The sequence below is a fragment of the Cryptomeria japonica genome, chromosome 2, assembly GCF_030272615.1.
Source record: "Cryptomeria japonica chromosome 2, Sugi_1.0, whole genome shotgun sequence".
NCBI lineage: Eukaryota > Viridiplantae > Streptophyta > Pinopsida > Cupressales > Cupressaceae > Cryptomeria > Cryptomeria japonica.
This window is the reverse complement of record NC_081406.1, coordinates 96399525-96422481: the sequence shown is the minus strand read 5'-3', so window position 1 is coordinate 96422481 and position 22957 is coordinate 96399525. Positions and strand designations below refer to the sequence as shown.

Genomic DNA, 22957 nt, shown 5'->3' with positions numbered 1-22957 from the left:
TTAAATAAAATTATTTTGAAACATATTACTTGACCACAAATTCTAAACAAAATAAACACAAAATCTTACAAATTTACACTAGTACTATACCAAATTAATTGTGTTAAAGTATATACCAAATTCTAAACAAAATAAACACAAAATCTTACAAATTTACACTAGTACTATACCAAATTAATTTGTAAGATTTTGTGTTTATTTTGTTTAGAATTTGTGGTTGTAATATGTTTCAAAATAATTTTATTTAATTGTTAAAAAATTATGGTATTGTAAGTGTTAAAGTATATTAGAACTTCTAAAAGAAAGTGGACAACGAACCTTGACCAATCCCACCTCTTTTTTTCTATTTTACTAAATGATTTGTGTTTTGGTTACGTTTTTTCATATGTTTTCTAACGCTTGCTTATGTCGTTTGTGGATATACGGAACTCGCCATTAAAAAAATTCTGTATAGTCAACAATTGGAGACCAGATGTTGACTTTCATATATTTTAAAATTTTCATTGACCGGGTCTTTAATGGTGATTGGTGATTACCAATGCGCTCTAGTTAACCCCAGAAACACAATGTGCAGATATTGCAATACGGAAACTACATACGCAATGTGCTCTAGTTACGGTTAGCATGCACACAAGTTCAATTGTGGATACCAATCTTTCATAATTTTTTTTTGTGTGTAGATTGCTCGATAATGCATTCAATCAGATACCAATTAGCCATTAATCCCCTGGCTGTGCATTTTCTTCTGTTTTCTCTTCAGTTGTGCTCATCTGCCCCTTCCAATGACAATGGCTCCTTCAACGATGAGCAGGCTCTCCTTGCCTTCAAGAATTCCCTCACTTCTGATCCAAACAGTTTTTTGTCAGTTTGGGATGTCAACACTAACGTCTGCAACTGGACAGGCATTTCATGCAATAAATTGATGAGAGTGTCAACAGTAAATCTTGAGAGTTTGGGTTTAGTGAGTCAGATTTCTCCTGTTTTGGGAAATCTTTCCTCTCTAGAGGTGTTAGATATCTCTAATAACTCTTTCCATGATGTTATTCCAGATCTCGGCCAGAATCTCAGCAATCTGAAAGAACTGCATCTGTTGGGGAATCAGCTTAGTGGGCCAATACCAACATCTCTAGGAAATTGTTCCAAACTGAAATTTCTTGACCTCAGCCTCAACAGTCTCAATGGCAATGTGCCTCTGCAATTGCGTAAGTTGAGTTCTCTCCAACGTCTTTTACTGTATGATAACTTCCTCACCAGCTCAAGGACTTTGCCCTTTCTTTCAGCTCTTATTAATTGCTCTTCCCTGAAAACTTTATACTTGGGCTTTAACCATCTCGCTGAGAATTTGTTCCCTTCCATTGGCAATCTGTCTGCCGAACTCACTGTATTGTCCTTACAACAAAACCTTATAGGAGGGAGAATACCTCAAGAAATTGGCAACCTAACCAAATTGATATTGATAAATTTCACTGGAAATGCATTGACTGGCCCCATTCCATCTGAATTAGAAATGCTCAAGGACTTGGAAAGATTGTATCTAGGCCAAAATAAATTACAGGGGCCCATTCCCTGGGAGATTGGTCAGTTTACGAGTCTAGGGCTACTTTCTCTCTCATTTAACCGACTTAGTGGACAAATTCCTACCACTATTGGCAACCTTACTCAGCTGAGGCACCTTCAACTTGATAACAACAAATTTAATGGAACGATACCCCTCAGTTTGGCAACTGTCAGTTACTAGAACTATTTGACCTATCCCATAATAATCTCACTGGAAACATACCACCATAAGTTACGGGTCTTAAAAATTTACAGTTTTACTTCAATCTGTCTTGGAATTCACTACAAGGAAGCCTGCCAGCTGAAATTAATTTGGGAATGGTATCCATAAATCAATTATCTGGTGAAATTCCAATTAGTATTGGAGGCGGTTCTAATCTAGAATATTAATCTCTCACATAACATGTTTGAAGGTCCAGTTCCAGATTCAGTTTCCGTATTGCAATATCTCGCAACGTGGATCTCTCCTACAACAACAAATTATCTGGTATGATATTTGTTCTCTAATTAGGATTGCATGATCTTTTTGGATGAGATTTTCACAATATATAGAATTATGCGAGTAAATTTCTGCAATTTATTATGTACTAGTTTTTGAATAACATTTGAGATCACACTTTATAATCTATCATTAAATTGAATGAGAACAAAATAATTCAAAATAATTTAAAACTTATGATTTTTAATTGTTAATTTTTTATTTACAGCTCCGATGTTAATAATTTTAACGCAGCATAGTGTTATTGCTCATAATATGCCTTTCAGTGCTGAACTTTCTGAACGTTTCATACAATTTGTTTAATAGGAGAAATTCCTAAAAGGGGACGACCTTTTACAAACCTCACGACGCCACCATTCAAAGGAGACCCAAGTGCAGGGTGACCTGGAGAAGCACCCGAAGGGTCACCAGGTGGCCTTAGACACTTTCATACATTGTTTAAATACATGATTTATGTTATCCCCTCTCTAGTCGTGTTCGTCTTATATGTTTTACTTTTGTACAAATATTTATATCTGAAGGGGTACGTGGAACCTTCAATAGAGCTTCCACATCCTCGAATCTCATAGAAGGAGCTCAGTACTGCAAGTAATGGATTTGGCAAGAGTAACTTGTTAGGAGTTGGTAGCATTGGCTCTGTATATAAAGGAGTTTTGGATAATGGAACATTGATAATTGTCAAGGCTCTCAATTTGGAGAATGAAGCAACTCATAAAAGTTTCAGCATTGAATGCTGTTGTCCTCGATTTCAGCAAGGCCAAAATCGTGAGGCAACCCTACGAAACTGGTCTGTTTCGTACCTTATGGTCTTTTGGAGAGCTAAATCGACTTGTTTGGTTAGTTCGTTTTGTTCCTTGTTTTCCGTTTTTATTATTTTCCTTGTTCCTTTAAGTTTGCAGGTTTACCTATAGTTCGGACTTTAAAGTCCGAACTGCAGAGTTCTTTTTGCTAAATACACTTCGGATTTTAAAGTCCGATGTGTATTTGTGGGTTTTCTTAGCCTCCAATTCAGATTTTAAAGTCCGAACTGCAGGTGGTTTGTCCTAAGAGTGCATGTCGGACTTTAAAGTCTGACATGCACTGCAAGTTGGCTTTAATTTCACATTTATTGCTAATTAGGGTTTTATTATTTAAAGCCTCTTTTTGGTTTATTTTATTAATTTTTGCATTATCGTTTGTTTCTTCCATCTCCTCTGTGCGCCCTCCTCGGATTTCGCTCGCCTTGACTCAGTTTAGATCGTTCCATTGCCAGATTTTTGCATCTCCATTGCTGCGAGGTAGGGTTTTTATTTTATGTCTTTTCGGGTTTCTTTTTCAGGTTTGCGTTTTGGTTGTCTTTCCTTTTTATTTTTGTTTTTCTTTTTGGGTTTCTCTTTCGGAAGACAATTAGATTTTGTAGTCCGATTGTCTCCCTTGTTTCAGAGGACAATCGGACTTCAAAACCCGATTGCCCTCCGAAGTCCCCCTTCTAAAGCTGCATACCGGACTTTAAAGTCCGGTGTGCAGCTGGAGAAAAGTATCTCCACATATTGGATTTTAAAGTCCGATATGCGGGATCTAAACCTTCGCATATCAGACTTTAAAATCCGATATGCGGAGGGGAGTAGGTTGACATGTCGGGTTTTAAAACCCGACATGTCAACCAGTTGTCTTTCCCCTTTGTAAGCACATCGGACTTTAAAGTCCGATGCGCCTTTAATCTTTTCTAGGTTGCACATCGGACTTTAAAGTCCGATGTGTTTGTTTCAAGTTTTTCCCTAACATATTGGACTTTAAAGTCCAATGTGTTATTGTTTTCCCCAGTTTGACACATTGGACTTTAAATTCCGATGTGTTGATAACCCTTTCCATATTGCACATCGGACTTTAAAGTTCGATGTGTTGATCAAGTTATTTTTTAATTACATTTCAGACTTTAAAGTCCGATGTGCAATTTTTGTTTTCAAAAGAGCAGGTTGGACTTTTTTCCTCGACCTGCTATTTTTGGCAGTTTTACTCCTAAGCCTGTTTTGAGTCCCGTTTTTCGATCCGTTTGAGAAAAATTGATTTTGATAATGATGAATAGCTAATCATCAGTGTTGAATACAGTCATCACGAATGTCAAAGCTCCCTCACAACAAGCCCAAGTCTTCCTCAGGTCAGTTGGAACCTTCTCCAAGTAAAGCATCATCAAGAAAGATGAAATACAAGTATGACATGTACTTGAATCTGTACCCAGAGAGTTCAATAGATTCAAATATTAAGGAGATCAGAGACATTGAAATTGGGCATGTTGATATGCAAAAATTTGTTGACCGGGTTCAAAAGGCTCCTACTCGTCTAACCAGTTTAATCAAATTTGAGCTGCATAAGTATGCATCTTTCCCAGTTGCGGCTCATGATCCTGAATTTGTACTGGTAGTAGCTGATCACTTTGATCCAAACACAAGATAAGTAAAAGATGAAGATCAGAATGTCATCATGACCCTAGACAACGTATTCTTCAATAGTATCTTCAAAGGTTCATCAGTTGAAGAAGTAGCTGATATCTCTCAAGAGAGTGCTCAAGAGTACTATGAGAAACATGAGGATAAATACAAAAAGGTGATCAATACTGTTTATCTCTCTACTGCAAGAAGTTCCCTCACCTCACGATGGCCTAAGTCCTTCCACAAGAGTGATTTTAATGAGGAATATAACGACATGGTTACCATGTTATCCAGAGTGAGAGGGTTAAAAGACACTCATTATTTTCAAAACTGGATGTCTTATTACATAAATATAATCAGAAAGGGGGCCACGAGAATTGATTGGGGAGAGCAGATTAGTGATGCGCTTTGTGCTCAATTGAAGGAGGTCAAGGTAACACTGAAGTTTTACATGACCTCGTACCTGGTTTACGTAGCTGCTTCAATGAGGCAATATCCAAGCTTGTCTACCAAGGGTGACAGAAGAGTGGTGCCTGTTTGGGAGTACTATGACCAACTAGCTATCAAGAATTAAGGTAATCATTAAAGGAGGGTTAATGGCGCCTTCTTTGCTATATGGAAGTGCATTTTTGATAAAGGCCTACAGAAGAGAAGAATATCAGAGGCCGCTTACAGCAAGGTGTCTCATTTTGGGTGTGTATTTCTGTAGTTTCCCACATTCACCTATATCTGAATGGGATGTTTCTCAGGTGAGCCCTTCATTCTTCCAAGGTTCCTTTCAGACAAAATTGTCCTTATGGAGTTGTGCAGACAACTAATTAGTGTGCATGAAAAACAATCACAAGCACATAAGACTGGGCTGAAATTCCCAGAATCAATTGGCAGATACTCAGTGCTAACCAATCCCAAGGCCAAAAATATGGAGGAGGAAATGCAGTGGAATACCATGAGAAGGTTCAAGGCCCGAACCAATTTTGATTTTCATGGTATAAAGAACAAACTCAAAAGGACTTATACTCATGTTTACAGGTTTGAGGATGTTTGGGCAGATTGTCAGAATGAGGAGGATATAAGAAGGATGGATTTCAGCCGCCTTACTGTAGAACAAATTGAAAATTTGGATTTAGCTAAGATCCCAATGACCATGGAAGACACAAATGACATAGTGGACCCTGTCTATTATGAGAGGAAGATTGCTGACTCCCCACTTCCACTTGTGCAATGGTCGAAGAAAGAAAGCAAATCTATTACTCAGAGGATCTCTTCTATCTTAGCAAACACCAATGCATGGCTGGTAAAGAAAAACCTCAGGATAAAACAACTTCCTGCTAGTTCGGGAGATGATGACAACAGTGATGGCCCATTGGGCAAGACAACTACAGCTGAAACAAGAACAAAGAGAAGGGCAGACCCACAAGCACTATCCTCAACTCCTGTGGTACAATCAAAGGTTAAAGGACCCAAAATCAAATTTACAGTTAAAGGGTCGAAGAAGGGTGAATCATCATCCGCATCATAGGAAGTAGTAGCGAAAGAGCCAGAACAACTGTCTGCTAGTGAAGTTGAAAAGGGAAAGGAGGTTGAAGAAGGTGAGATTCCTCAACAAGAGGAAGTACAGGTAGAAGAAGTATCACATCTAGATGAAGTAGATACCTCGACCGCTTCACAAGTAGTCATCCACTCTATTGAATCTGACTTTGATGAAGAGGATCAAGATTTTCAAGAAGATGGAGATCTAAGTATGGGTATGACGCAATCGGAGACTGTTGGTCAGTTTTTTACAATAACCAACTTCTCTAATTTAGATGATATCCCTTCATCCACTTTTGAATCCACCATGATGGATTTTAATGAAACCTTGCAAGATGCACTTGCAGAACAAGTTTCAGTAGATTTACCCGTCACTACCATCACCACCACAATAATTCCTCCGTTGGTAAGTGCTGAAGTTACATTCATGGCACCCTCAACTCTCCCATCTGTAATTAAAGAGGTAGCAGCAACAAATGTTCCATTAGATACCTCAATATCAACACCATCAGTAACACTCACAATTGCTCCAAGTTCTAGCCAACCTGCTCCCGAAGTTTCAGCTCCAAGTCAGCAAGGAGCTACTACTCCATCATCCAATCCAAAATTACCCCCTTGGATGGAAGTAGTGGCCCCTAAGAGGACAAAATAGGTGATATCTCTTGATGAGTTTGACTTTGAACTTTTAGTTCCTCCAAAGCCTAAGGGAACGAAAAAGCCAAAGACAATATCTCGGGTGGTAGTAGACCCAGCTTCCAAGAGAAAATATGCTGAAGTTATGGTGCCATTGTTAGACAAGGACAAAAGCAACATACAATCTGAAGATTATACCATGCAGGTCGTAGAGCTCGGGGTGGAAACACATGAGAGTGTGAAATTAGATTCTCAGACAGCCCTTAATTCTTTATTGAGAAGATTGGATCAGGAGAGGGATGAGAAAAATATCTTGAAGCAGAAGTGTGAATAGCTGACCAACGTTCTTCTAAAAGTCACACAATCTTCTCAAGAGATTGAGCCTATAGGATCCTCAATAGATACCGAAGCTCTCAAGAAGATTGAATAGGTGGGAGCTAAAGGCCGGGTGATGGATGAGTGGATTTCACGGCTAAGGTTAGAAGGCTCTCATCTTTTGAGCTCAACAGTGGAACTATTGTTTGATTATGAAGTAATCCAGAGTTGGATGCAAAGACTCAAAACATCTTTATCACAGGAGATTGAGGAAGTTGTGAAAAGTACTACCTTGTGGAGCAAAATGGAGGACTTTAGGATAGATGTCCTGGTTGAGAATAAGGTAATTCCCACAAGGGAGAAGTACATTCAGATCTTGTCTTTATTGTCTCATAAGCAAGAGACAATGAAGTTAATGATTGCAGAGCTGGATTAGGAGAAGAAAGAAGGTGATGATGAGGTTGACCTTATTTTTGCCAAAGTTGGTGATCTCCCTTGCTATTTATATGATGGCAATCAAAATCTCGTCACTGCTGAAGTTGTCACACATGAATTCCTTTCCTTGATGGATCAATGCACGAGACAAGATTTCTTGCTTGATACATTTGATAAACTGTTAGAAATTTAGGTCAGCTTTGAAGTCCTCGCATCCATGTTGAAGGATGTTAAAAAGAAACAGGTGAAGATTCAAGATGCAATGTCCCGCATCCAAATCATCACAAGTTCTACCTTGATGCCGAACGAAGCAGAGATCAAAGCCATCCTTGCTAAATTCGAAGGTTTCCAGAAATCCAATGAAGAAGAGAATCAAGAATGAAGTACCCCCTTTTGGCACCCTTTCTTCATGTAGCTGCATCGATAGATGTTGTCAATTTTTGTGCAGCCGCACGTTTTCTTTATGTAGTAATTGTAGTAAAATGGGACTGTGCAGTTGAATAAGTCAACTGTGCCCACCTTTTTCTCAACTTCTTTTCCTATATAAGGAAGACCTTTTTGTAAATATTTTATCTTTTTTCATACTTAGCAAAACTCTGCCGAATTTTTATCCCAATTAAGACTTTGGGCTTTTGTGGTGAAAATTCAATCAAACAAATAAAGAAAACAGTTTCGTTGATCACAAACTTTGTGTTGTATCAAGAAAATCGTTTAGATAATTTAATGTTCCTATGTTCATTGAATATATATTATCTTTACTTCTTTGATCTTTAAGATATTGCTGCGTGGTTAGAGAGCTCTCAAATCTTGCAAATAGACTTTGTGCTCTTAGCATACTTGAGAAAATCTGCTGATAATTTAAGTGACTTGTGGTAAACTTTGTATTGTTGCGGTTATTTGTAGTTTAATGGATTAGAAATCTGTACTTGAAGACTTTGAGCTTTAAGCTGAGTTTCTAATTGTTTAATTTGTAACGATCAGTGTGAATTAGCGTTACCTTAAAGGAGACTGTGCTGCTTAATAGTAACTCTTGGTGTAGTTTGTTAGATTTATAGTTCTTCTCTTTAAGTATCTGAAGAGGTAGAGAAATTGTAACTAGGTGAAGGGAAAATACATAAATTCTGACAAAAGAGTGTTATATGCCCAACACCAACTCACAAATTTAATTTCTTATTAATTAGAGGAGAAATTTCATAGGAAACCTCTCCTTGATGAGAGGAAAGATTAATTTCTCTGCATAGCGTTGTGTGAATTATATATTTTATTATTAGTACGCTGGTGACAAAATGTTCACCCAACAAATACCAAATGCTGAGTAAAGCCAAACACCGAAATATAATAAAAGTCTTAACCTCATGCTCCAATCTTGACTTCAAAGGTTTGGTTTTTGAGTTCATGCCTAATGGAAACCTGGCAAAGCATTTGCATTGTGATACTCGTAAGTGTAATATTGGGGGTGTAGGTAAAATGAATTTACAGACCCGATTGCAGATAGCCAAGGACATTGCCTGTGATTTTGGCATATCTCCATCATGATTGTTCAGTTCAAATTGCTCACTGTGATTTGAAGCCCAACAATGTACTTCTGGACTTCTATATGACAGCACATATAGCTGATTTTGGAAACGCCCATATACTATTGAAAGTTCTGTGCATTCATTTTCAGCATCAACGACACTGAAAGGCGCTTTAGGCTACATTGCCCCTGGTAAAGTTTAAACCATTATTTTTCTTTACTGACCAATACTGTTTTAATTGGTGGAACTGGAAACTGACATAGGTTTGATGCAGAGTATGGAGTTGGTGGAAGGATCTCACCTAAGGGAGATGTTTACAGCTATGGAATTCTGTTATTGGAGATGTTAACAGGAAAGAGACCAACCCATCAGATGTTTGTTGATAGACTCAGCTTGCGCATGTGGGTTAGTATGGCTTTTCCTGATAGGATTTCAGAGGTGGTTGATGATAGCTTGCTGTTGTGCAATGGAGGTGTTACAGATGCTACATGCAATTATATTATTCAACTGATTAAAGTAGCCTTGTTGTGCTCCAAAGATTCACCTAAAGACCGGCCAAGTATGGCGGAAGTTGTGGAGATGTTGGAATGTATTGAGGACATGTTTGAAGGGAGAACAGTGGATTCTAAATATCAACATGATCTCTACGAAATGGCAATCAGCAGGAGACGTGCAAGAGATCTTGCAGTAAAGGATCAGAGTACTTCAACATTTCAGTCAACTTCCTAAATTGTTATGTACTCTGTTCGCCACCGAGTCAGGGAAATTGACTTTCAAATAATAGTAGCAGGTGAATCTGCTTGCTATTCTGGTAAAGGTGATACGAATATCAATTACAAGTTTGATTAACCGTGTTTTCATCTTAGAGAGTTAGATTAGGAATCTGGTTCTGTGTGGGCATCTTTGTCCTATATTTAGGAAAGCATTTGATGAGATGGGAAAAAGGGTAATAGAATATTAACTGTATCGTATGTTGATTATTTGCTGGAGTAATTCTTCCTATAAACTGCGTTCTGTCGCTTCATTTGTTTGATCATGAGTTAAAACTTTGCTGTATCTTCTTTGCGTATAAGTTTAACATGATTCTTCATCATTAACTTCCGTTGTTTTGATACTGTAGCCTTGAGTAATGATTACCAGGACAGGGTTATCTTTTGGAATTTAGCTTGCAGGTTCAAAGATTTCTCTGCATCAATTTAGTATCAGAGCATCCAAAGACGTTAAGAACAGAGATTCTATGGTAAAAAGGCCTGAATAATCCAGAAGATAGTTGTGGCTATAGCTATGGCTACAGAGATCTGAATCTTGAAGGTTCAGAGATCTCTTTGCATCAAATTGTTTATTATTAGTTTCGGCTATAAACTAGAATATTTATGAAGTAAATTGATGCAGCTGGAGTGGATCAGGAAAAAATCGACAAACTCCTGCAAACCAGATTTACATAGCAGAAACTTGAAAATAACTAAAAGAAAATTGAAACTCATAATTTATTAAAATCTTCAGATTGCAATTATAGAGCCAAGTCGAGATTGTGCCTTGACACAAAAACAGGTGATATTCAGCCACCCAGACAGTGACAACTCACAACAGTCACAGTGAACAAAACAAACACTAATATGAAAGAAAATCCAAGGTACCTATAGTGAGGCTCACATCAGTACAAGGTACTCCTGTTGATCAATTATACAGCCAGTCCACTCTTATGCTGAGCCCTGTTGCAGACCCAGGAAAGGTTACTCTTCTAATTGCAGGAAAGAAGCTGCATTTTTTTCTATGTTTTCATAGTTCTAACTTTTTTATAGGCCCCGTTCCCACCGTTTGGAAGCTTCCTGGATTCAGGGAAAATAGAGTAAATCTGATTTGTTTTAACAGTCCTGCAATCAGAGGTTTCGTTTGATACCAGACATCCAATCTGATTCTATTGCATCACCTACTAAATAAGAAAATTTTAGTCTGGGATTCGCTCTTTCATGCAAGACAAGTACAGGCAAAATAGAAACGACAATTCGCACACCTTTGCCACCAATAACGGAATGGAAATGAGATGCTAAAGCTTGCACATAGGGGACAATCTGGTCTACAAGTTTCCTGACGGGGACGCAAGGATGCAAGGATGTGGAGAGACGTTTCGGGGACAAGGATCAAGGCTTTAAGTTTGGAGACGATAATAAGATAAAATTTACAATATAATATTTCTACGAGTGTCTCATGAAAGGCAATATAATTTTCGAGAAATTAGTAGTTACAGTAAGTATGTAATGACATGTGTCATATAGTATAGCAACAAATCCAGTGGCATTTCTAGTGGAGGTGACAAAAGTGGTGGTGTAGTGGGAGGACATGTCTCTAAAGTCTTCAAGAAATATATCATCAGATATTTTTTCACCAAGAAGAAGAAAAAGAAAATTAAAATTACAAAAAGGAAGGGAAACTATGAATTCAAAAATTCAAGATATTAAATTTTAGAAAGACATAGAAAAAGAAAGAGGAAGTGATTAGAAATCTCCAAATCCATGCTGCTTGAGGTCCTGAAGAGCCTTGAGGTGTCGTTGGTATTCCTCGTCTGCAATTTCTGATCTGGCTACCTCCATTCTGGTCATACCACTATCAAGTCTTGATAGTGCATCCATGTATGACCCCAACTTCTTGTTGAGTAGTGCATCATCTGAAGTAATACCAGGAAGTATCTGATTTTGAATTGTCCTGATGTAAGCTATCCACTCTGTATTGGATCTCAGGACCTTCTCTCCCTCTGCTCTGCTTCTCTCTTTGTCAAACAGAGTAGGCATATGGCTGGTGACTAGGCAATGAAAGCTTTTGAGTTCACTATTAATTCTTTGTGTACACATTCTATGAATGGTGAAGAATTGCTTTGTTAATTCAAACCTGGCCCTAAATCTCTCCATTATAGCTATTGTCACTAAGATTTGCACCCGAGAGTTAAGCTGAAAGTTCAACAATCACGTGAAACATGGAAACATCCTCAAGCCTGTGGGTTTCTCATTGTGAGGATGAGCCTCTAGGTTATGGGCTGGCTCCCCTTTTGATATCCTAAAACTAATGACTTTGATTGGAAAAGGGATAGAAGAGTGCTTTGGAAATGAAATTACTGATACTAGTAGGTGATGCATCAAAATGTGTAATTTTCTGTTTTTGAATTGACTGATTACAACCTAATCAACTAGAAATAGCCATGTTCACAACTTGTTTATGCTTAGGTGGACCATAAATATTTCATATGACAGTAGCTTATTCCAGTTTACATAAAGATGGCATGAATTCATACAATATTCTTGTTGGAATGAAGTTTCTACACAACATATAACCTGATCAACACTTAAGACTACTTGCCCAAAACATTGCAAAGATGAAATGAATATAAAGGATTATAATCATCACAATAGATTTCATAAAAAACCATACAAAAATAGTGAATTTGACAAGACAAATGAGTAGCAATAGTTGCTTTCTCATTAATTTTGAAGAACAATTTGATTACAATGCATAGAAAAATTCAAAGAACTCAATACATTTGAGTTACAAGGCAAATTCTTTTGATGTTCATATAGAAAAGAGAGCAAGAACTAAAGAGAAGAATCACTTATATTAAAAAAGGCTCCAAGGTTTTAAAAATTTGAAATGCTTGGCTGTCTTTGACTGATGTTGACTAATGCTCCTTAAAATTAGCTCTCTAACTGGTTGTGAATCATTTTCTTCAGTTGTTGGGCGGATGGAGTTGAAAACCCCTCAAAATCAGGGCCAAAACTGGAGTTTACTCACTGATTTTTCTCAAAAGACTCCCCTGGACTAATTGAGAACCCTCGGGGGCCCTCAAATCAGGGGTTAGATTGCTGATTTGACCCATAAATCCTCCACAAAATGTGGGATTTTCTTTTGGACGACCTCCCTTGACTCCTTATTTTTTTTTTGTATTTTGAGTTTGGTGGCATTAATGACCAATTTGAAATTGATGTTCAAATTTCATTATGACAATCATCCCTTATGATACTTGTTCAAACATATATTCATCTTATTCATGCTCAATCTTAGTGTACGTTGCTACTGGGGTGAGATCATGGAGAGAGTCTACTGCAATAACTTCACTATTTTGTTGTGACTCATTTCTTGCTTTTGATGTTAGGGTTAATGATCACCATCTTCTATGTTGTGACAATGACTAAATCACTGTGAAGACTATGTGTGGACTACACCATCTTTGCTACTAATGACAGTGAATGTTATTTCTTTGCACTACTTGAATTGGGAATTCACAAAAACTTTTGACACCTTTGTCTCAATGAAGACCTTGTTCTTCATCTCTTTCCTTAACCCCTGGTGATACAAAATCCCTGTACTTTTATAATGAGATTGATACAATTTTACAATGAGGCTATGTATCCTTTATCATTGTATTCTATTGCTTTTGACAATCTTATTATTCTCTTGGGCTTTTTGCCTTGTGCGCAATGTGAGCTGTTGCTATCATTCATCACTGTTCTGATATATCAAATCAGACCTATGTGCCCTCATATCACTGTGATCATATTATTTGATGGCTTCATCTATTCAAAACAATGGCTATGATATTCTAAATGATAAGACTATAACAACCTTCTTATAAGCTTTATATGACTGTACATATGCCTTTGATTTGACAAAGGTTTAGAACTGTTCTCCATACATGACTATGTCATATTGATAATTTATACCTTAGCCTTTTGATGATGTCATCCACTGTTAATATTTTTAGTGATCTTTTGACTTTTTTTGTGACTGTTCTCAACTGTATTTGAACTACCTTTAACTATGACAAGATTACCTTTGCTATATGATATTCTCCTTACCGTCAGACTGCTCATTATCCAATAGTCCCAATGGCTGTTATTTGTTCCTAGTTTCCTTGAAAATCACATTGTGCAAGCTTTGTAACTATAGTTTTCTTAGATTTGTGACTATCAAATCTTATTGACAATGATGATTGAATCCTTTGATCCATAAGTCTTTTGATGTCTGTATTTCTTATATGACTGTAATCAATCACTGCTTTTTCACTGTTTTGACCTATAAGGTCATTGTGATTGTCTTAGATCCTTTTCTCAATACTGTCAATTTTGGCATGATCTCACTCTAATGCCTCTGATGGAAATCTCTGAGGTCTTCACTGTCACTAGAGACTGTGAGTGCTACATCTCTGTGTATTGCCCTTGTACTCACTCTCTACATTGATACTTCTAACCTTTTGGACCTTCTCCTTCTTATTAGAGATTTTGCTTCATGTTTTCACCAAGGTTTCTAATGGCTTTTAAAACCTTTCCATAACTTGCCCTGTCACAAGCAACATCCATGTATACAGTATCCCTATAACTGCAACCACAACCTTTAGGCTGCACTCTATTATCTCTATGAGTCTTTTGGCATCTTCATATAATCTCAGGGATTTCTATGACTGTCCTTTCATTGCACTACTTATCTTACCTCTGAGATTACCATGAATAATACTTGGGATTGCTCCATGGTTGCTCTTAATCACAGACCCTCTACTTTTATGGCTTAGACTCTGACTTCCTATTACACAATGAACTTGTAGCAAAAACTTGGTCTTTGCTACTATACTCTTTGACCAACTCACTATCATTATTCCTCACTATGTGCCATTCTCTGTGACCATTTCTTTCCATATTTATGACTGCACTCTTTGACTAGGGCTGCATCTTTTAGACTATATTTGCTGCATTGGTGGCTCTCATACTGCTCTCCAAGGTTTCTTTCACTGCACATCATCATTATCTTCTTGATACAAGCAAATCAAAACATATGACTGTCTTCTATACTTGGAGACTGTATTTTCCTCCTTATATTATTCAAGTCTTGAATACTGTCTCTTCATCTCTATGTTTTGATGGTGTTGATCATCATTCATGAATGAAAGCTTAATGACCACTTTATCATGCAAATCCTTATGGTTTCCATCTTATGACCTCATCTGCTGCTCTTGGATGGATGCTATGATGAATATTGCCACACTAGTAGCTATCATATGATGCTACATGACACTGTCTTTGTCCATGAAGATGCATTCTATGTTTTTGACTAAGATAATGGATCTTATAACTTCTCTCTCTTCTTTTCAATATATCGACCCTTAGATAAATCTATGACTGTTGCAGGCTTTCACTTTGAGAATGATCTACTGATGAATATGACTGTGTCTTGAAGTTGTCTTCATGACTATGAGAAATCTTCTTATCTATCAAGAACACTATCATTTATGAGATCACCGTGACTACACTTTTGAAGATCTTCATCACACCACTCTTGGTTTTCTTGGTAATGAATTTCTTTATTCCCTTTGTAATCCGATACACTGATTTGTCTCTTCATAGTTGTCATGACAGTCTTAGGAGAATGTTTTCAAGCTACTCTATGATTGGTTCATGACTACTCTTTCTATCCATATACCTACACTGAGTGTGGATTGTTTTGACAGTGATTTAGCCCTTGTCCATTAGATTTATTTGCTACTCTTTTGACTGCGGGTTCTGTGAGTGAAGATTGCTTTGAGACATGTGACTTTGGAATGTGATTGTGTTTACAGTCCTACCTAGTCTTGTATCTCAGATTTTTCTTTGTGGTATGACTGTTGGAGCTTAAGATCCCAAGGTCTTTGGCCATGACAGTGGAGAGACTGCTTGTTAATGCTTTAGTTAGCTTTGTCACTGTAGTTTATTACAAACTCACCGCCCTATGAATGCATTATCAAAGAGCTTCGAGATGCTCACTGTATTTGATGATTCCTCTTGACTGCTATTATAAGAATCTTTTTGCAACATTAATCATAAATGGCCTTGGGTATTGGTGATTAAGTCTTTGAGCAACCTTTATGAACTGAGATCTACTCACGAGGTCTATATTCTTGGGCTTCATCACTGTTATCATTATTAGGCCACTGCTTTTTTCCTAGATATCTGCAACAACTTTACCAAGCCCTAAACATTGCCTCTTTACATCTTTTGGAAATTCTCTTTATAACTCATACAGATCTGCCTTTGAAAAGGGCTACTCTATGCTCTGAGACACATATCTCATTCTATTCTTAGAATAAAGTCTTTATAATGTTGATAATACTACTGTTATAGATCTCACATTTCCCTCGTGACTTTTTCTTAACAAAAACATTCCAACTATTGAAAACCTTAAAACAATGGATCTAAAAAGACAAGGAAAACATCATTTCCTTGACATAAAAACTTTACACATCTCATGCAACTTGATACTATCAAGTATTATCACATGAATAAACCCAAAGAATAATTGCAAGGTAAGGGGCTTGCCTATAAGATGCATTAAATTTATCTCAAAGTCTCTCTACATGTGGACTTCAACTCTTACAACATGTTCAAAGCTTTTTTGAGAATGCAACGTGTTGTGTATCTTCAATCTCATTGTTCATGACCGCCATCATACAATATCGAACTATAAATTACACAAAACTTATTAACCTAGGGTTTACTGCTACTTAACAGTAACTTCTAATGAACAAATTTTCCCCATTTCTCAATGCAACGTGGAGATTTTATTTTCCCTCTTTTCCCTCTTAAACATGAAGTTTGACCGCTTGAATAAAATCAACATAGGAAAAATGGTTTATAAGAGCTTCTATGGGAAACCAAAGACAAATATTACCATTTCAAGGCTTTAGAGGTGATTTAAAAAATAAATCCTCAAAGAGTTTAAACCTTTCTAAAACCTCTAATAAGACTTAGGGCCTCTCATAGGCTATTTTTACCTTAATGTAAAAATAGGTAACATTTTTGGCAACATCTTGGGTATATTTGCCTGCTAAAAATCTTGACTAGTTGCCTTTATGACATCCATTGGGCACATGAGTCTTGGAAACCTTGAACCAACTCAGATTTGACTTGCAACCCCGTTGTTAGAAACATATGACAACACTTAAGACTCAGACCAGACTTCTGCAAACTCAAACACTTGACTGAAATAATATGTTACAACACCTTATTGAATTCAAAAACACCTAACCTACTTCTAACCTAACCAACAAAACACCAACCTAAAGAAAACCATTTACAGGATGACTGAAGTAGCTTCCCTTTCTTCTCAATTTACAATGACTTGCATGCTTAAGGACATCTAAGGAGAGAGGAGACATAGAAAAATGTCCAACAAGATGAAGTACTACCTCTTGAAAGAGGTGAACAAGTCCACTTACCTCATCAAATATATCATATTTATTGTTGTTCCAAAGAGGATAAGAGAGTTGAACAAACTCTTGTCTAGTTGTAAATGCATCCTTGATACCATCTTCAACTAAAGCTTCATGCGTGGGTGCTTTATTGGACTCCATCTGGGCTAAGTACCTAATAGGACAACCTTTTATAAGGATAAAGCTTGGGTTTTCCTTGCTAATCTCTTGTCCATGGACTACCATCTTATTGTCTTGTTGGCTAGGAAGGTCTATCTCCTGTGATTGACTTGGTGAAAAAATGGTAACTTCCTCAGTATGATCATGCTATTCATGGCTAACCTCACCTAGAGGTGTTGGTTTGGAATCCAAACTAGTACAACAAGTCTTTAAGTCATTCCAAAACATGTCCTCATCAATGTATTCTTGACTTCTTTGGGCATAAGGATTGATTTTAGGCTTAATGCAGCCCTCATCAGGCTTTGATAAAACATAGAAATCATCCTCTTTGTGGAGGAATAACTCTGATTTAGGGACTTGTTCAACTTGACGGGAAAATCTATGCACCTCAATATTTGCATGTCCCTAAATAGTGTTGCCTATACTTTCCTTTTCATGAGCTAAAATTTCAAACTCACATTCATCAGCATACACCAACAACTCACCAAGGCCTCCAACATCTTCTTGTTGCTTTGAATCTTCATCCTTGTCAACAGAACAAGGCAACTCACCAAATAAAAAGATCAACTCTTTCTTGCACCTTGCAGATCAAATTGATCACCCTCAATTTGCAAAAAAATTGATTCTTTATCTTCCAACTTTGAGCAAAACTGTCCAATTATGTCTGTGCACATCTCTTCATAAAGCTAAACATTACCTATCTCATTCATAAAATGCTCATGAAAATTAAATCTCATATCCTGGAAAAAGGTGATAGATTTAGTTTTATGCTCTTCTTCATAGTCCAATGCCCCATTTTCTTGTTATTACATTTGGATCATTTTCAGCAGAAGTAAGAGAATTATTAGCAAAAACAATGGAAGATCCATCTTGAGAGGTCTTCTCCTATTCAATATTTTTCTACTGCAATTGGTAACACCTTATAGCTAAATGCAAAGGATTTACATTTCTAATCTTCTCCTAGAGAAGTAAGTCATCCTGATCAATGGGTTGCTCTTCTTCAGCTTTCCGTATGTTAAAGCATGGTTCCATTTTTATGGTTGATAGAGGAATCTCCCAGGGTGGAAAATATGACCCTTGAGGGTTATAAGGAGGCTTACTATGCGGAATTATGGACTTAGAAGGTAAGTCTTGTTTAAAATTTGGAGACTTGTGCTTGGGAACTTCTTCCTTCACAACTTGACTTGGAACACAAAAGGTTGATTGAGGTTCTTGCCTCTGCACCTGTGCAAGCAAGTGCTTCATATACTCCTATTTTGCAATGATTTCTTTCTCAAGATTTTCTTCAAACTGTAACCTTTGTGTCTCTAACCCTTGATCATAAAAATAAGATTGTTTAGCCAACTCCTACTGCTACTTAATAAACTTTTGTTTCATCTTAATGTCAGCCAACAACTTATCCATAAATGACAATCCCCTTTTGATATCATTAGTCTCCATATGGTTGAGACTTTGAAACAAACTCAATAACACTCGGTTAAGCTTTTGGATAAGATCCAACACATGCTTATAAGGGTGCTCTCGAGTTTGATTATGTGAATAATCATGTTGGTTGGCATAAAAAATGTCTTCTTGGGACTAATTCTGATTACATATTGGCTGATACAAAGGTTGAGCAGGAGTGTGAGGGTGTTAAGTATGATGACCATACTGGTTCATTGGTGTAATAGGGCTATTTGAACTAAAACCAGCATCTAGGTTGCTTGGATATGATTGATAAGAAGATATAGGAGCAGTGTTCTCATGGTATGGGTTGTGGTTGTAGTTATATGGATACTGTATACATGGATGGTGCTTGTGATAGGGCAAGTTATGGAAAGGTTTTAACAACCATTAGAAACCTTGGTGCAAACATGAAGCAAAATCTCTGATAGGACACAAAAGGTCCAAAAGGTTAGAAGTATCAATGTAGAGAGAGTACAAGGACAATACACAGAGATATAACACTCATAGTCTCTAGTGACAGTGTAGACCTTAGAGCTTTCCATCAGAGGCATTAGAATAAGATCATGCCAAAATTGATAGTACTGAGCAAATGATCTAAGACAATCACAATGACCTTATAGGTCAAAATGGTGGAAAAACAGTGATTGATTACGATCATATAAGAAATACAAAAATTAAAAGACTTATGGATCAAAGGATACAATTGTCATTGTCAATAAGCTTTTATAGTCACAAATCTATGAAAACTACACTTACAAAGCTTTCACAATGTGATTTTCAAGGAAACTAGGAACAAATAATAGTCATTGGGACTATTGGATAATGAGTAGTTTGACAGTAAGGAGAATATCATATAGCAAAGATAATCTTGTCATACTTAAAGCAAGTTCAAATACAATTGAGAATAGTCACAAAAGAAGTCAAAGGATCACTGTTATATTAACAGTGGATGAGATCATCAAAAGGCTAAGGTATAAATTCTCAATATGACACAATAATGTATGAAGAATAATTCTAAAACTTTATCAAATCAAAGGTATGTGTACAGTCATATAAAGCATATAAGAAGACTTTATAGTCTTATCATTTAGACTATCATAGCAATTGTTTTGAATAGATGAAGCCATCAAATAATATGATCATAGTGATATGAGGGCAAAAAGGTCTGATTTGATATATCAAAACAATGATGGATGATAGGAGTAGCTCACATTGTGCACAAGGAAAAAAGCCCAAGAGGATAATAAGACTGTCAAAAGAAATAGAATACAATGATAAAGGATGCATAGTCTCATTGTAAAATTGTATCAATCTCATTATAAAAGTACAGGGATTTGTATCACTAGGGGTTAAGGAAAGAGATGAAGAACAAGGTCTTCATTGATACAAAGATGTCAAAAGTTTTTATGAATTCCTAGTTCAAGTAGTGCAAAGAAATGACATTCACTGCCATTAGTAGCAAAGATGATGTAGTCCACACACAATCTTCACAATGATTTAGTCACTGTCACAACAGAGAAGATGGTGATCATTAACCCTAACACCAAAAGCAATAAATGAGTCACCATAAAAAAGTGAAGTTAGTGTAGTAGACTCTCTTCATGATCTCACCCCAGTAGCAACATAAAGTAAGATTTAGCATGGATAAGATGAATATATATTTGAGAAAGTATCATAAGGGTTGATTGTCATAATGAAATTTGAACTTCAAATTCAAATTGGTCACTAATACCACCAAACTCAAAATACAAAAAAAAATAAAGAGTCAAGGGAGGTCGTCCAAAAGCAAATCCCACATTTTGTGGAGGATATATGGGTTAAATCAGCAGTCTAACCCCTGATTTGAGGGCTCCCAAGGGTTGTCTATTAGTCAAGGGGAGTCTTTTGAGCAAAATCAACAAGTACACTCTAGTTTTGGCCCTAATTTTGAGGGGTTTTCAACTCCATCCGCCCAACAACTGAAGAAGATGATTCACAACCAGTTAGAGAGATGCTTTTAAGGAGGAGCATCAGTCAACATCAGTCAAAGGCAACCAAGTTTTTCAAAATTTTAAAGCATTGCAGCCTTTTTGAATATAAGTGATTCTTCTCTTTCTATTCTCTGTAGTTCTTGCTCTCTTTTTTGTATGAACAACAAAAGAATTCGCCTTGTAACTCAAATGTATTGAGTTCTTTGAATTTTTCTATGTGTAGACATCTAAAAATGGTCAACGCTTGCGGAGTCATACTTTAACATTTGCGCATTGCCTTATTTTAGGGTTTTTGCGTCACATTAACATTTCTTCTATGTTGCGCATTTGGTCTTTATCATTTGCGAGCATTGAGTCCTTCTTCTGCATTCTTCATTTTTATTGCTTTCAAATTAGGGTTTTGTCCTCTTGTCAATCTTGTCATTTTGCGATCGATTTGTCATCGATCCTTGTCCTCTGGTCAATCTCATCAATACAACAATCGATTTGTCATCGATCGTTGTTCTCTTGTCAATCTTGTCATTTTACGATCAATTCGTCATCGATCCTTGTCCTCTGGTCAATCTCGTCAATTTTGCAATCAATTTGTCATCGATCGTTGTTCTTTTTAATCTTGTCATTTTGCGATCGATTTGTCATCAATCCTCGTCCTTGTCAATCTCGTCAATTTTGCGATCAATTTGTCATCGATCATTGTTCTTGTCAATCTTGTCATTTTGCGATTGATTTGTCATCGATCCTTGTCCTCTAGTCAATCTCATCAATTTTGCAATCGATTTGTCATCGATCGTTGTTCTCTTGTCAATCTTGTCATTTTGCGATCGATTCATCATCGGTCCTTGTCCTCTGGTCAATCTCGTCAATTTTGCGATCAATTTGTTGTCGATCGTTGTTCTTTTTAATCGTGTCAATTTGGATCAATTATTGTTCCTCTTCAATTGGTGCCTTTCAATTTGGTCTCTTTATCAATCTTGGTCAATTCGTCAACCAATCTCAATCGTTGGTCTCTTTATCAATCTTGGTCAATTCGTCAACCAATCTCAATCGTTTATCAGCATTGATCCTCTGTCAATTAAAATCATGATTGAATCGACATCAATTATCTTTTGTCAAGACCTAATTGTCGTCCTTGCATTTCTAATTCATTTTCTAGGATTTTATGATTTATTCATTTAATCTTGATTGTCATTTTCCCTCTAGGTTAAATAATTTATTTATTTATCCTAAGTCTTCTTGTCACAATTAAATTTTTATTTAATTGGCTAATTCCTTCTCTTTTTGTGAATTAATTAATGAATGAAAAAGTATTAATTAATTCACCTAATTTTCTAATTTCTTCTAGATTCCTAAATTTCGATTTCTATTTCAAATTCTTGTCATAACTTCTTGTATGGCAATTTGTCATAAATTGTCATAAATTGTCATAACTCCTTGCATAGCAATTTTTCATACACTTGTCATAATTTTGCTATTCTTGATTTGAATTTCCTTTCAAATCTCTTCATGCTAGTCTTGTCTTTTCTCCAATTTATCTATAAATTGGATGAATTTCTTCAATCAGGGAGGGGAATCAATCATGCTTCTAGTATCCTTATGCTGTCTTGTCAATCTTGCTTTCATATTATGCTTATGCACTTGTAGGTGAGATCCACAAACACACTAATTTGAAGGAGAAAGAAGGACAATGGAGAATTCTGGAGGAGATATTCGCGTTTGTAATGGTTTGCATTTGATTTGAATGTCTTGTTTTCAGTATCTCTATTGAATGTTATTAGGACTTGTCATTGCAATCTAGTTTTTGTGATTGAGCTAAGCTAATGTTTATATTGCTTTGATGGTTTCCAAATTCCTATCTACATTAATTGGTGAACCCGACGTGAACTAACCATTTAACCATGTTTTGAGTGCTTTTTGAGCTGTTTGCAGGTGAAAAACTTAAGAAACAGGGCAATTCAGACCTTTCTTGACACTCCTGCGCCTGTGCAGAAGGGATCTGTGCCTATGTGAGGCCAGAAACAGGGGTAAAAATAGTTGTTTTCACTTGCAAGTTTGTTTGTTTGCAATTTGTTTCTTGCATTATGGTTTTTTGGTACTAATTCTCTGTGCAGCATCTTGGCGTTACGTGTGACGAAGACTAAGAATGAAACTACTAACGAATCTCATGCAGGACGCAGTCAAAGACTCACATTAAAAACAACATTTTGCTTGCAAATTTTTAAAGTAGTTGCACATTTTGTTTGTTAAAGGATAATGAACACCATGCA

The 22957-nt window shown here is 36.6% G+C and overlaps 1 protein-coding gene across 1 annotated transcript; it reads left to right on the top strand.

The window, feature by feature from the left end:
* Positions 1–691: 691 nt before the first annotated feature.
* On the top strand, positions 692–22700 carry LOC131050792 (putative receptor-like protein kinase At3g47110). Its single transcript, XM_057985060.2, has 5 exons — positions 692–1577; positions 2265–2339; positions 8922–9027; positions 9158–9581; positions 22620–22700. The coding sequence occupies exons 1-5, from the start codon at positions 692–694 to the stop codon at positions 22698–22700; spliced, it is 1572 nt and encodes a 523-aa protein (XP_057841043.2).
* The last annotated feature ends 257 nt before the right edge of the window (positions 22701–22957 follow it).

What these genes read in the sequence shown, in the direction of transcription:
- LOC131050792 (XM_057985060.2), top strand. Translation starts at nt 692, where the DNA reads ATGCATTCAATCAGATACCAATTAGCCATTAATCCCCTGGCTGTGCAT. An exon ending in GCCCATTCCCTGGGAGATTG is followed by an intron (nt 1,578 to 2,264) that starts GTCAGTTTACGA and finishes TTTTATTTACAG; the next exon opens with CTCCGATGTTAATAATTTTA. An exon ending in CAGTGCTGAACTTTCTGAAC is followed by an intron (nt 2,340 to 8,921) that starts GTTTCATACAAT and finishes ATGATTGTTCAG; the next exon opens with TTCAAATTGCTCACTGTGAT.